This window comes from Molothrus ater, chromosome 23 (assembly GCF_012460135.2).
Source record: "Molothrus ater isolate BHLD 08-10-18 breed brown headed cowbird chromosome 23, BPBGC_Mater_1.1, whole genome shotgun sequence".
NCBI lineage: Eukaryota > Metazoa > Chordata > Aves > Passeriformes > Icteridae > Molothrus > Molothrus ater.
Window position 1 is genome coordinate 5630882 of NC_050500.2, and position 12877 is coordinate 5643758.

Genomic DNA, 12877 nt, shown 5'->3' on the forward strand with positions numbered 1-12877 from the left:
GGGCCAGGGCCACGCTGGGGACAGGGCAGGTGACCTGAGCTGGCCCTTTTTCTGTCCCCCAGAATGCCTTTGTGGGCCTGACCAACCTGGGTGCCACGTGCTACGTCAACACCTTCCTGCAGATGTGGTTCCTGAACCTGGAGCTGCGGCAGGCGCTCTACCTGTGCCCCAGCGCCTGCGGGGACGGCGTTCCCAAGGACACAGGTGAGTGGCAGAGAGGGGTTTGTTCCCTCCCTAAAACCCCACCTTGGGATTAGGTTGGTCAGGAGAATTCATGGGGGAAGCTCTGGCCGTTGGTGCCGTCGCTGTGCTGTTGGTTCAGATCCATCATCTGGATTTTGGGAATGAACCGACCTTAATCCAGGTGATATCCTAGGTCAGAGTGATCTGAGCTGGTTGGAAATGAAGGTTTGGTTTGGTCTTGCTAAGGCAGCCTAGTGATGGTACTGGGGGTGGAATGTGTGGGTCAGGGCTGGTCTGTGCTGTGGCAGGGCTGAAATTTGGGCCCCACACAGGATTAAGGCTCCCAGTTTTTTCTGCTCTTTGGGAGGCTCTGGGTCAGCACAGCCACCTCAGCTCTGCTGCTGTTTCATGGGGTTGTAAATGATGTTTCACCTTCTGGGGTAAATAAGAAGCTGGTTTTTGGGTAGTTGGTGCATGCTGTATAAACCCTTCACTCATAGCTCATGCTGGGCACTGCAGGATGGAATCATGGAATCCCTAAGGTTGGAAAACTCCTCCAAGATTATCAGTCCAACCATTCCCTCAGCACTGCCAAGTCCACCATTAGCCCATCTACCCAAGTACCACATCCAGACAGTTTTTGAGCACTTCCAGGGATGGGGACTCCACCACTCCCCTGAGCAGCCTGTTCCAGTGCCTGACCACCCTTTCCATGGAGGAATTGTCCCTAATATCCTACCTAGACCTCTCCTGGAGCAACTCAAGGTCATTTCCTGTCATCCTGTCCGTTGTTCCCTGGGAACAGAGCCTGGCTCCACCCTCCTATCTGAAAGTTGCAGAATGTAAATATTTACAGCTGGACTTGATGATCCTAAGGTTTTTTCCAACCTAAATTATTCTTTATTTGGCTTGTGCTGGGATGTGCTATCATCACCTACACAATCCACTTCAGTTTTTCTGACAACTCAAACTACGTTTCCTTCCAAGCCCATGACTTTTAATGGTTGTGAAACACTTGGAGCGATCCCTTCTCACCCTGAATTCCTGCTGTGCCTTGTGTTTTTCCCAGACTATGAGCCCCAGACCATCTGTGAGCACCTGCAGTACCTGTTTGCTCTGCTGCAGAACAGCAAGCGGCGCTACATCGACCCCTCGGCCTTTGTCAAGGCGCTGGGGCTGGACACGGGGCAGCAGCAGGTGTGTGGGAGGGGATTCCTGGCACTTCCAGAAGCTGGGAATCACCCTTGGGTGCTCACTGGGCAGCTCCCAGCTGGGTCTGGCTGTTGGGTGCAAACATGAAGGAAGAGGTGGGGCTGCAGGCCCCTGTCAGAGTGCAGGGGGGAAATAGGAGGGGACCAGGACATCAGGAGTGCCCAAGGAAGAGCCCAGGGAGTGATGGGATGAGGCCAGGGAGATCAGGAGGAGAACAGGGAGCAATGGGATGGAGAGAGGGAGATCAGGAAGGTCCCAAGGAGAAATGGGATGAGGACAGGGAGAGAGGAGGAACCCAGGGAATGATGGGATGGGGCTAAGGAGCAATGGAATGAGGCCAAGGAGAGCAGGAGGAGTCCAGGGAGTGAGAATGGGGAGTGATGGGATGGGGCCAGGGAGACAAGGAGGAGCCCTGGGAGTGATGGGATCAGGACATGGAACAATGGGATGATGATGCAGAGATAAAGAGGAGCCCAGGGGCAGTGAGATGGGGATAGGGAGATCAGGATGGAGATAGGGAGATCAGGAGGAGCCCAGACAGTGATGGAATCACAACATGAAACAATGGGATGAATACAGGGATATAAGGAGGAGCCCATGGAGCAATGGAATGAGGCTAGGAAGTGATAAGTGCAAATCAGGAGGAGCCAGGGGAGTGGTGGGATGAAGCCGGGAGCAATGGGATGGGGCCAGCTGGGAGCCAGAGCTGCAGTGAGGCTCCTGCAGGTGCTGCCCGGGCAGTTGGGTGGTGAGAGGGCCCTCCCAAGGGTGAGGAGATCGTCAGGGGGAGGTGGATGAGCAGGAGCCAGCCAGGATCCCAGGGCAGCACGTGGGAGCTGAGTGCTGTGGGGCTGCAGCTGGAGAGAGCCTGGGAGAGGGGCAGGGCTTGGAAATCCACTTGGTGAGGTAATGGGAGCTTTTGGAGCAAGAGCAGAGCACTGGCAAATGTTTCCTTGGGAGGGTCAGGAGAGGAAGGAAGCTGACCAGGGACACCAAAGGGCAGCTGAGAGAAGCCAAAACCTGTTTGTTTGTGGAAGAGAAGAACCAGGGCAGGAGAGAAAGGCCCTGAGCTGGGTGTGGGGAAGCTCTGGAGCATTGCTGGGATCACCCAAAGGACAGCTTCTCATTTTTGGGGTGTTTTCATTTCTCTTCTTACCTCTGATCTGAGCAGGGACAGCTGCAAAGAGGAGGATCAAGGGGCTCGAAAGCCCCACAGGAGGGTTCTTATCCCTTCCAGAATCCTGGGAGGAGCAGGCCAGAAGTCAAAGCCCCCAGCAGGACTGGCAGGGAGCCAGGGCAGCTCCTGCTGTGCTCCCACACTGAGGGCCTCACGCTCCTGCTCCTTTTAGCCAAATTCCTCTGTTTTCCTCAGTTCTCCTGCCTGGTCTTTATTTTCCATGCTGTTCACGGAGCCTCGGCTCAGCCTGTGTGGAGGGCTCGGGGTAATTAGCAGTGAATTAGTGACAGGGTTGGGATTGTGCTGTGGTGGATTGTTAATGAACTTGGTTTTCTCTTTCAGGATGCCCAGGAGTTTTCCAAGCTGTTCATGTCCCTGCTGGAAGATACTTTGTCCAAACAGAAAAACCCAGATGTCCGGAACATTGTGCAGAAGCAGTTCTGTGGAGAGTATGCCTATGTCACAGTGTAAGTAATAATTCTGGGAAGACCCTTTCTGTAAATATTTAAATTTTTAGAAGAATTCAGGAGGGGAAGATCCCTCCTAGCAACCAGAGCAGGCAGTTAAGCTGCAGCAGAAACACTTTCTGTGAAATATTTACCTTTTCCTTTCCTGTTCCTGTGTGTGTGGTGTTGCTGTGACAATTCTGCAGCTGCTTTTACTCCTTTAATGAGAATTTACCAACTAAACCTACAAGTGAGTTAGTGGAGTGGCAGATCCTGCAGCCAGAAAACAGCATCCTGGGTGTTGTATTTTCATTCCTGTGTTCTCAGAGCTGGGAATTTCACCTTAAAAATAAAATATAATGGTACATGCAAGTTGTGACAGGTCCTGGTAGGTGCTGTTAAGCTGTTTAAAGCTTCTCCTGGAGTTTTTATGGTCTGGAGGTGTGAATCTCCTTAGCCCTGACTTTGGTTTTTCTCCTGGTTTTATACAAGGAATATTTTACCAAAGACTTGGGAGCCCAATGCATGAGCCCTGACCTATCCTCAGATATATTTTTGTCTTCTTTCCATCCCAGCTGCAACCAGTGTGGCAGAGAATCTAAACTGGTGTCTAAATTTTACGAGCTGGAGTTAAACATCCAAGGACACAAGCAGTTGACTGACTGTATAACAGAATTCCTCAAGGTATGAGCTCGTTGGGGTTGGAGTCCTGCTATTTTTAGCAAGGAATTTCAGTTCCTTCCTCCAATTCACAGCCTTCGAGGTCGGTGTCGGGGTGAAGCCACTGACTTGGCTCAGGGAGATGCATCCAAGTGAAAATGGTTTTTTTTCTGCAGACCCAAAAAATGAGGATTGAGGCATGGAGCAAGGAATAGCTCTGTGACATCACATGCTCCTGTTATGGCTTTAAAAAGCACTTGAAAGTTGCATTTTTAGTTAAAATACTTGGCCAGGAAAGTTAGGGAAAAGTCTCTGCCTGCTTTGTCACGGATAGCACTGGGAGAACGGCTGCTTTCCATGTTTTCTGTGTCAGTGCTCATCTGCATAGCAACAGGAGACATTCCCTGCTGAAAAATGTGCTCTCAGAAGTACCAGGGAGTGCTGGGAATAGCTGCAGGAACAGCTGCAAGTGCCCTCAATTCAGCTTGAAAATTTCTCTGGATATGAAGTTCAGCTCTGGCACACTAAGGTGTGGATTCCCCTCAAACTATTTAGGACAGAACTGACCTGAACCCTTTCCTTGAGCTCCTTGCTTGCTGCTGCACTCAGCAAACCAGTTGCTCTGCCTGGAAGGTCTGCCATGAAAAAAAAAAAATAGTTTTGGTGTGCAGATTGAATTCCTGAATTGGAGAACTTGACATTTGTCTGCTCCTCCTTCACACAGAACAACCCTGTGACGTTTTTAGAGGGGTTGGAATTTTCCTCTGGCCTAACCCTGCCCTTGGAGCTGCTTAGGCAGTGAGTGACTCCTGCAGGGTGATTTTGGGTGGCTGAGCAGAGGGCTGTAGTTTCCAGGCTGAAATATGGCTTTACATTAACTGGGTCCATGTGAACTTGTAAAAGGGGTGATTTAATTATTTTCTTAGTATAAACCCACTCAGTCAGGCGAGGAGCAAGAGTAAGAGACTTGAGAACTTGGAATGGGGCTTGATTCAGTCTAAAATTTGCCTTAAAGTGAGAGCAGCCTGTTATGGCCATGCTGTAAAGTGCAGTCATTAGTGTGTCTTTAACTCAGAAAAATTTGGGCAGCAGCTGAGAAAGACTTAAATCGTTAAAATAACTTTGGTGTTTCTCATTCTCCAGCTGTTGAGTAGCTCAATTGACTTTTCAGTGCTGACATGTTCTCAAGACCTTTCCCTCTGCCTCTCCACACTCAGGAGGAAAAATTAGAAGGGGACAATCGTTATTTTTGTGAGACTTGTCAGAGCAAGCAAAACGCCACGAGGAAGATCCGGCTGCTCAGCCTGCCCTGCACCCTCAATCTGCAGCTCATGCGCTTTGTGTTTGACAGGTGAGTGGGAACACCCTGGAAGCTCTTGGGGAAGTCACTACCCTGCTCTTCCTGCTTTAATTTGAGGTGTCTGAGCCTCTCAAGGGGTGCTCAGGGGTTCAAGGGAGGTGTTTTGGGATGGGAGCCTGTTGTTGCTGTGCCCTGAGCCACAGCTTTGCCTCTGCACAGACAAACTGGCCACAAGAAGAAGCTGAACACCTACATTGGCTTCTCAGAGCTGCTGGACATGGAGCCTTTCATGGAGCAAAAAAGTGAGTTTGGGGCAGTTTTTTGTTATCTTTGCCCATTGCCTCTTGGCAGATCTCCTCCAATTCTGTTTAGGAGGAAATTCCTCCCTGTGAGGGGGATGATGTACAGGCTGCTCAGAAAAACTGTGGCTGCCCCTGGATCCCTGTAAATGTCCAAGGCCAGGTTGGATGGGGCTTGGAGCAGCCTGGGGATAGTGGAAAATGTCCCTGCCCATGGCAGAGAGGTGGGCTTTAAAGTCCCTTCCAACCCAAACCATTCTGGGATTCTGTGATTCCTCTCAACTTTTGATTGAATTCCTCTCAATTTTTGCTTGAATTCCTCTCAATTTTTGCTTGAATTCCTCTCAGTTTTTGATTGAATTCCTCTCAATTTTTGCTTAAAAATTCTGTCCAGAGTTGTTCGAAGCCCGTATTTCAATCAACATCCTTGCTACTGAGCCACAGCCTCTTAGCAATGTCCTGAAGCGCTGTGAGTTCAAGTGCAGGCTTTGCTGCCTGGTGAAAACACGAGGTCCTAGGGCAGGAAGGGTGAGTGCTGTTGGCTGCAGAGCTGTGTGTAAGTGCTGCCTGCCTTGCAGACGGGGTGTACGTGTACGAGCTGAGCGCTGTGCTCATACACCGTGGAGTAAGCGCCTACTCCGGGCACTACATCGCCCACGTGAAGGACCCACAGACAGGAGAGTGGTACAAGTTCAACGATGAAGACATCGAGAAGATGGAGGGGAAGAAACTCCAGCTGGGAATTGAGGAAGATTTAGGTAAAACCTTTCAGTTGTGAGTGCCCTTTAAAGTAACTCTTTCTACCACAAGCACGGGCGTCCTGCTCCTCCCCAGAACGGGCTTGGAGAAACGTGGGAAACAGCAATCCTGGGGATTGCAGCCAGATTTGCTTGTTTCAGCCCCGTGTGAGTGTTTACACCTCGTGATCAGCTGCTCTAGTATTTCTCTGGCTGCCACATGGCAGATAAGACGCTGATAACACGGGCAGAGGGTTCCTATCAGGGAGCAACAGGCGTGTGCCACTTCCTTGGAACAGATAAGGAGAATGCTTTCAGTTTTCCTTAACACATTATGGTTCTATTTCCACTGAGGTGTTTGACTTGGAGGCAGTAAAAAAGATTTTGATCCAAATAACAACTTGGAAGCTAAAACTGCCTTTTTACTCTGAGCTTTTTCCTTGGTGCTTTTCTGTTTTCCTGGCTCGCAGTGTCCTGCCCATATCACTGTGTTCCTGGACTGGAGAATTTCTTGGAGATTTCTTGGAAAGCTTGGGCTGAGGATGTGAATTTCTTACTCTGCAGTCAATAAATAAGAACAGCTCGTTTGGAGTTGAAATGGTTTTGTAGTGGCTCAGTGTTCTCTAGTGCAGGTGCTCACAGCGGGGAAATTATGAAGAAATTCACTTGCAGTGCAAGCAATCCATTCCCAGGAATTGTTACCCACCAGGATGCTTTGCTGTGGTTAGAATTTATGGAATGTTGTTTTTCTTTAAGGGATCTTTAGAGGAAAAAAAAAAACCCTGCAGATTTAAGTGCTCCCTTAAACCTTCTCCCATTTCCTTGTTCTCACCTGCACGAGCTGCTGGAATGTGTACAGAGATGGGCAGTGGAGCTGAGGAAGGGTCTGCAGCACAAGGAAAAGAGTCTGGAGAACTGAGGAGCAGCTGAGGGAGCTGGGCAGGGGCTCAGCCTGGAGCAAAGGAGGCTCAGGGGGCCCTTGTGGCTCTGCACAGCTCCTGACAGGAGGGCACAGCCGGGGGATCAGGCTCTGCTCCCAGGGAACAGGGACAGGAGCAGAGGGAACGACCTCAGGCTGGGCCAGGGGAGATTTATGTTGGACATTGAGGAAAATCCTTCATGTAAGGTGTAGTCAGGCGTTGGAGGAGGCTGTGCAGGGCAGTGGTAGAGTCACAATCCCTGGAGGTGTTCAAAAAGTGGCACCTTGGGACAGGGTTAGTGGTGGGCCTGGCAGTGCTGGGTTAATGATTGGCTTTGATCATCTTGGAGAGATTTTCCAGCCTTAGTGAGTCCATGTTCCTGCCTGTGCCACCACTCTGTCCTAGTCCCCTTGGAATGGGGACGTTCCTCCCTCCAGGCTGGAGCTGGCCGGACATCTAGTGGTGCACAGGGAAACTGAGCCCTGAACGGCACCAGGGCAGCTCTGCCTTTGTTTTGACCCTCCCCACTCACCAAGTGCAACAAATGAAATGCAAGTAAACTGCTGTGACCTCAATTTTATAAAGTTTCATGACCTCAATTTTATAAAGTTTCGTGCTTAGCTGTGAATGTTCGTATTTCTCGTATTTCAATTCAAGGCTGTTTAGAAAATAGAAGTAAAGTGTGTTTAGGAGCCTCTTTAAGCTGGGAGCTCAATATTTGTATCAAGTTTTGATGTAATTTGCCTGTCCCAGGCAAAACTGGGGCCTTTCTTTGTTACAAATACATGTAACAGCAGGAGAAGGTCAGTAATATAAACTGAAGGTCTGTAGGGGGGAGAGTCTTGGCCATGCAGATGGGAACAATTCCGAAAATTCTTGGATAAAATGCAAATAAAGAGAGTCTGTGAAGTCCCCTGGATGGTGTGGGGGGAAAGGCACATGAATTTTTTCAGAATTTGGGGGAAAGAAACTTAATAATTCAATGGCCCACTTAGAGTTCAATTTATGGAACATTGTTCCTTTAATTTTTTCCTTTATTTTGAACGGTTTGATTTTTGAAGCTGCAGCTGTAGATAAGTGTTTTCCTTGCCTGAGAATCCATCTGGAAACAGCAGCTCTTGCAACACAACTTTACATCCCCCAGCAGCTGCTCACAAACAACCCTTTCCATGGCTCTTGGCTTCCTAAAAGCTTTGCTGTGTTTTTTTTTTCATATCCACCATCACCTGTAAATACGATTTTCTTCCCTGAGGATTTGACTCTTTTCTTTGGAGTCAGGACAGCAGAACAAGAGGCAAAAGGGAGAAAGGATGTTTTTCCAAGAGTGGCTTTTGGCTCAGAGAAGTTCCACTGGGGAGAGAAGAAAGGCTCTTGAGAAGGGAGGTTCAGAACAGGCTCCTAAATTTAGTCCCTTTGATTTACCCAGAAAGGCTGGAGAGATTTGGGGCTTTCTTTGGGATACAATTTTGAGCCGTGCCAAGCCCAGTGCTTGGCACAGAGGCCTGGCACAGAGAAGCTGGCTGGGTGGCAAACTCATCCCGTTAATGGAGGGCCAGGGAAGGAGCTGGTGTGTTGCTGAGGCTGTGCCTTTTGTTCCCACAGCCGAGCCATCGAAATCCCAGACCCGCAAGCCCAAGTGCGGCAAGGGCACGCACTGCTCCCGCAACGCCTACATGCTGGTGTACAGGCTGCAGGCCCGTGAGAAATCCCTCACTGTGCAGGTGCCAGGTGAGTCCTGGGGGGCTGCTTGTCCATCCCTCACTGTGCAGGTGCCAGGTGAGTCCTGGGGTCCTCCTCTTCCATCCCTCATAGTCCAGGTGATCCTGGGGTGCTGCTCAGCCATCCCTCACAGTCCAGGTGAGTCCTGGGGTCCTCCTCTTCCATCCCTCACAGTCCAGGTGAGTCCTGGGGTCCTCCTCTTCCATCCCTCACAGTCCAGGTGATCCTGGGGTCCTCCTCTTCCATCCCTCACAGTCCAGGTGATCCTGGGATGCTGCTCAGCCATCCCTCACAGTCCAGGTGAGTCCTGGGGTCCTCCTCTTCCATCCCTCACAGTCCAGGTGAGTCCTGGGGTCCTCCTCTTCCATCCCTCACTGTCCAGGTGAGTCCTGAGGTGCTGCTCAGCCATCCCTCACAGTCCAGGTGATCCTGGGATGCTGCTCAGCCATCCCTCACAGTCCAGGTGCCAGGTGAGTCCCTGAGGTCCTGCTTGTCCATCCCTCACAGTCCAGGTGCCAAGTGAATCCTGGGGTCCTGCTCTTCCATCCTTCACTGTGCAGGTGAGTCCCTGGGGTGCTGCTCAGCCATCCCTCACTGTCCAGGTGAGTCTCTGGGGTGCTGCTCTTCCATCCCCCACAGTGCAGGTGCCAGGTGAGTCCCTGGGATCCTGCTCAGGGTGAGGCCCTGAGGTCCTGCTTGTCCATCCCTCACTGTGCAGGTGGCAGGTGAGTCCTGGGGTCCTACTCAGCCATTCCTCACTGTGCAGGTGAGTCCTGGGGTCCTGCTTGTCCATCCTTCACAGTCCAGGTGCCAGGTGAGTCCCTGGGGTTCTGCTCAGCCATCCCTCACTGTCCAGGTGCCAGGTGAGTCCCTGCAGTGCTCCAGGTGGGCCAGGAGGCAGAATTTTGCTTCAAGACCCATTTAGGGCTAGGAAGTTCCTGGAGCCTCTCTGCTGTGGTTCCAGGCTGGGAGAGCTGGAGAAGGCCCCAGGGAGATCTTAGAGCCCCTTGCAGTGCCTAAAGGGACTGCTGGAGAGGGAATTGGGACAAGAGATGGAGTGCCAGGACAAGAGGGAATGGCTTCCCACTGCCAGAGGGCAGGGTCAGATGGGATATTGGGAAGGAATTCCTCCCTGTGAGGGTGGGCAGGCCCTGGCACAGGGTGCCCAGAGAAGTTCTGGCTGCCCCTGGATCCCTGGAAGTGTCCAAGGCCAGGTTGGATGGGGCTTGAAGCAACTGGGGATAGTGGAAGTTGTCCCTGGGTGAAAAAAAATGATCTTCAAGGTCCCTCCCAAGCCACTCCAGGATATCCTGATTTTTGACTGTTTGCCATGAGCCCCAAAGGTGCTGTCTGGCACCTTGGTGTCTTGACCAGTGAAACCCCTGAGTTTTCCCAGCACTTAATTAACATTAAACTGCCAATCCCTCCCATGTGCCCACTCAGGCACTGCTTTGTTACCCAGCTGATCAAGCTGGGAAGGGGACAGGAGGAGCTCATCCCTCTGGGATTCACCATCCTGCTTGGATCCCAAAGGTGCAGGAGAGCAGTGTGGTTAAATGTCATAAGCAAGGCACGAGGAGGTGAATAATCCTGACAAGATGTCAGGTTCTCTCTGTGACTGCTTCAGCTTTGCCACATCAGGAATAAATGACATGAAAATAAAGAGGCTCTGAGCCCCCAGTGGGAATTTGGGCCAAATGCCTTCGTGTTGTGCTGTAGAATTATGGGAGTGCCAGAACTCCCTGTGGGCTTTGCCCTGTGGGTTTCATGTTTCCTGTTAGGCTGCTTCTTGATTAGAAATACTAATTAGGCCCCTGGTGTTGAGGTGTGTTCCCCCTTCCCTCATTTTCTGTGGAGTGGGGACAGCAGAGGTGGCAGGTCCCTTTGGATCTCTGCAGAGGGGGTAAATCATACACCTTATTCCCCTCTAATAACACCCCAAATCTTTCCCAAGCCCCCCCTGTTTAAAACGCACCCTCCAAGACATAAAACTTCAGGAATTAGCACTAATTCCTGCCTGGATCTGTATTTTCAGCCTGTTTCCTGAGCTTTCTTGCTCTCCCTTTCCTCCTACCCCTCTGCCCAAAACAATAACTCAACAAAAACCTCCCCACCCAGCTCCAAATTCCTGCACAGCCCCGCGGTTGCCTTTGTTTCCCGTGGAATCCTGCCAGGGAACAGGGAGTGAAGGGCAGCAGTCAAGCTCTGTGGTTGTGGGGAGGTTTCATGGAACTGTAAATTTGAGGCATTTTGCTTTGATGCTGTTAAAAAGCGGCTTTTCCGGGACAGTGGAGAGACGTAACTTGGCTCTGATCTCAAGGAGGCCAGGCTGGTTATTTTGTGATATTGGATATTCTCCCAAGGTGGATATTTTGGTCAAGAATTAACCTTTTTGCAGCTATTTTAGCTCTTCAGAATAATTCTAAATAGGAAAAGGCCTCAGATAAGCAGAGCTTCCCTCACTGCTCCCTCGCACCAGCCCTCTGAGGGAAGTGGTTTATCTTCTTTTTTCCCTGCTGGTGTTTGGTTTGTTTGAGGTTTTTCCATCAGTGGCAGCAAAAATCCCCATTTCCTTCACCTTTCTGTTGATCTGCCCTGGCTAATCTCCCATCTCCTGAGGGCTCTTTGCCCTTGGGATTGCAATTTGCTGGATTGCAGGTCCTGACAGGCTTTGAGTGTACGCAGAGGGTGAAAAGCTTTTGTTTCTCCCTGGGAATGATGAGGAAGGACAGAGGGAGCTGAACTTAACATTGCAACCAACCCCAAGTAAATTATTTTCTTGGGTGCAAAACTTTGCATTTAATCATTTGCACCAGTCAGTATCAGAGAGAGCAGGGTCCACGTGCTTGGCCTGGGGAAAGGCCTCGCCCAGCAAGGCTGCGGGAGGGAATTTTTAGGTTTGTTGTCCCCAGATAACCCATGGTAATTAACATAGCTGGCATTTTCCCTTCAATTCCTGGTTTGTTGTTTTTTTTTTCTCTTTCCCAGCTTTTCTGCAGGAGCTGGTAGAGCGGGATAACTGCAAGTTTGAGGAGTGGTGCAACGAAATGGCCGAGATGCGCAAACAGAGCGTGGCCAGAGGCAAGATCAAGCACGAGGAGGTGAAGGAGCTCTACCAAAGGTTACCCGCCGAAGCTGGTCTGTAAGACATTGTGGAGTATTGCTGTAGTAGAGCTGTTAAGCTTAGGAATGATTTGTGACTAACTCCCAGCTCCTGTGGCCTTGCTGGAAGGCATTCCCGCAGCCCTCTGCAAGGGGAGAGCTTCATGCATGCTTACATTTGTTTTCCCTTGCTTCTTTTCCTGCCTTAACCTATTTTTCTCCTTTCTTTACTCATTCTCATGGCCTCTGGCATCGCTAATTCCCTCCTGCTCCTTCCCCATCCGTCAGCCTCATGCTTTGTGACTCTTTTCTTCTGCCTGGTGAGCAGCTCAGCTCGTTAGGATCATCGAGGCGGAATAACTGCCTGCTCCCAAATTGCCAGCTCACAGCAGGTTTGGGAGCTGGTGAGCCCGATTCATCAGCAGGTAACAGGCTAAGAGAATGCCTGACCTCCAGCAGAAAATTACTGGATCCATCCCTGCCAGTGCTTCACTGCTCTGTGTCTCAGTTTTGTAGGGAGACTAGGGTTAAGCATTTTCTCCTTGTGTCTTGTTGCCTCAGCACATTGAGTTTTATTTCCCACCTTGTTTTTCTCATCCATCTCTCACAAAACTTGTTCTATCCATCCAGCCCTGAGAATTTGTCTTCACTATGTACCTCTCCTAAAAACTGCAGAATAATTACAATTGAAGACTTAAAAGTGGGTTTAATTGTGTGGCCTGTAAGAGAATTCACTGTTCAACTTTTATTATTGGATGCTCCGAGTCCACCATGAGATTGGAGTAGCCCAACAGCATCTCCTGTTCCTGTAAACATCTGCCTCTCCAGTTTGGGAATGCAGGTGTCAGGAAGGTGCCACAGCTCCCCGTGAGCCTGAGCAGCACTCAGATGTCACTGTGAGATCAGAGTTGTGCTGGAGGGATGAACCTGCCCTGACTCACCCGTGAAAAGGAGCAGCAGCACAGTTCCAGTGTGGTTTTCCTCAGCAGGAACAGAAGAGTTTGCTCTCGGCAGTTCTGATGTGACAGAGGAATAAATCTCAAAAAAATATGATTTTTACAAGTGCAGGTGAAGCTCTTCTGCCCCAATTTAGAGATGACAGGACCTGAAACTTTGCCCTGA

General features: G+C 50.3%; 1 protein-coding gene across 1 annotated transcript in view; it reads left to right on the forward strand.

Annotated features, from left to right (window-relative positions):
• The window catches only part of USP48 (ubiquitin specific peptidase 48), a 32104-nt gene that overhangs the window by 1271 nt on the left and 17956 nt on the right, over nucleotides 1-12877 (forward strand). The window contains exons 3-11 of the mRNA XM_036396228.2: nucleotides 63-204; nucleotides 1253-1380; nucleotides 2915-3039; nucleotides 3594-3702; nucleotides 4896-5029; nucleotides 5198-5280; nucleotides 5856-6035; nucleotides 8537-8662; nucleotides 11642-11791. Of these exons, the coding sequence (XP_036252121.1) occupies nucleotides 63-204; nucleotides 1253-1380; nucleotides 2915-3039; nucleotides 3594-3702; nucleotides 4896-5029; nucleotides 5198-5280; nucleotides 5856-6035; nucleotides 8537-8662; nucleotides 11642-11791 (1177 nt within the window). The remainder of the gene's footprint in view (nucleotides 1-62; nucleotides 205-1252; nucleotides 1381-2914; nucleotides 3040-3593; nucleotides 3703-4895; nucleotides 5030-5197; nucleotides 5281-5855; nucleotides 6036-8536; nucleotides 8663-11641; nucleotides 11792-12877) is intronic.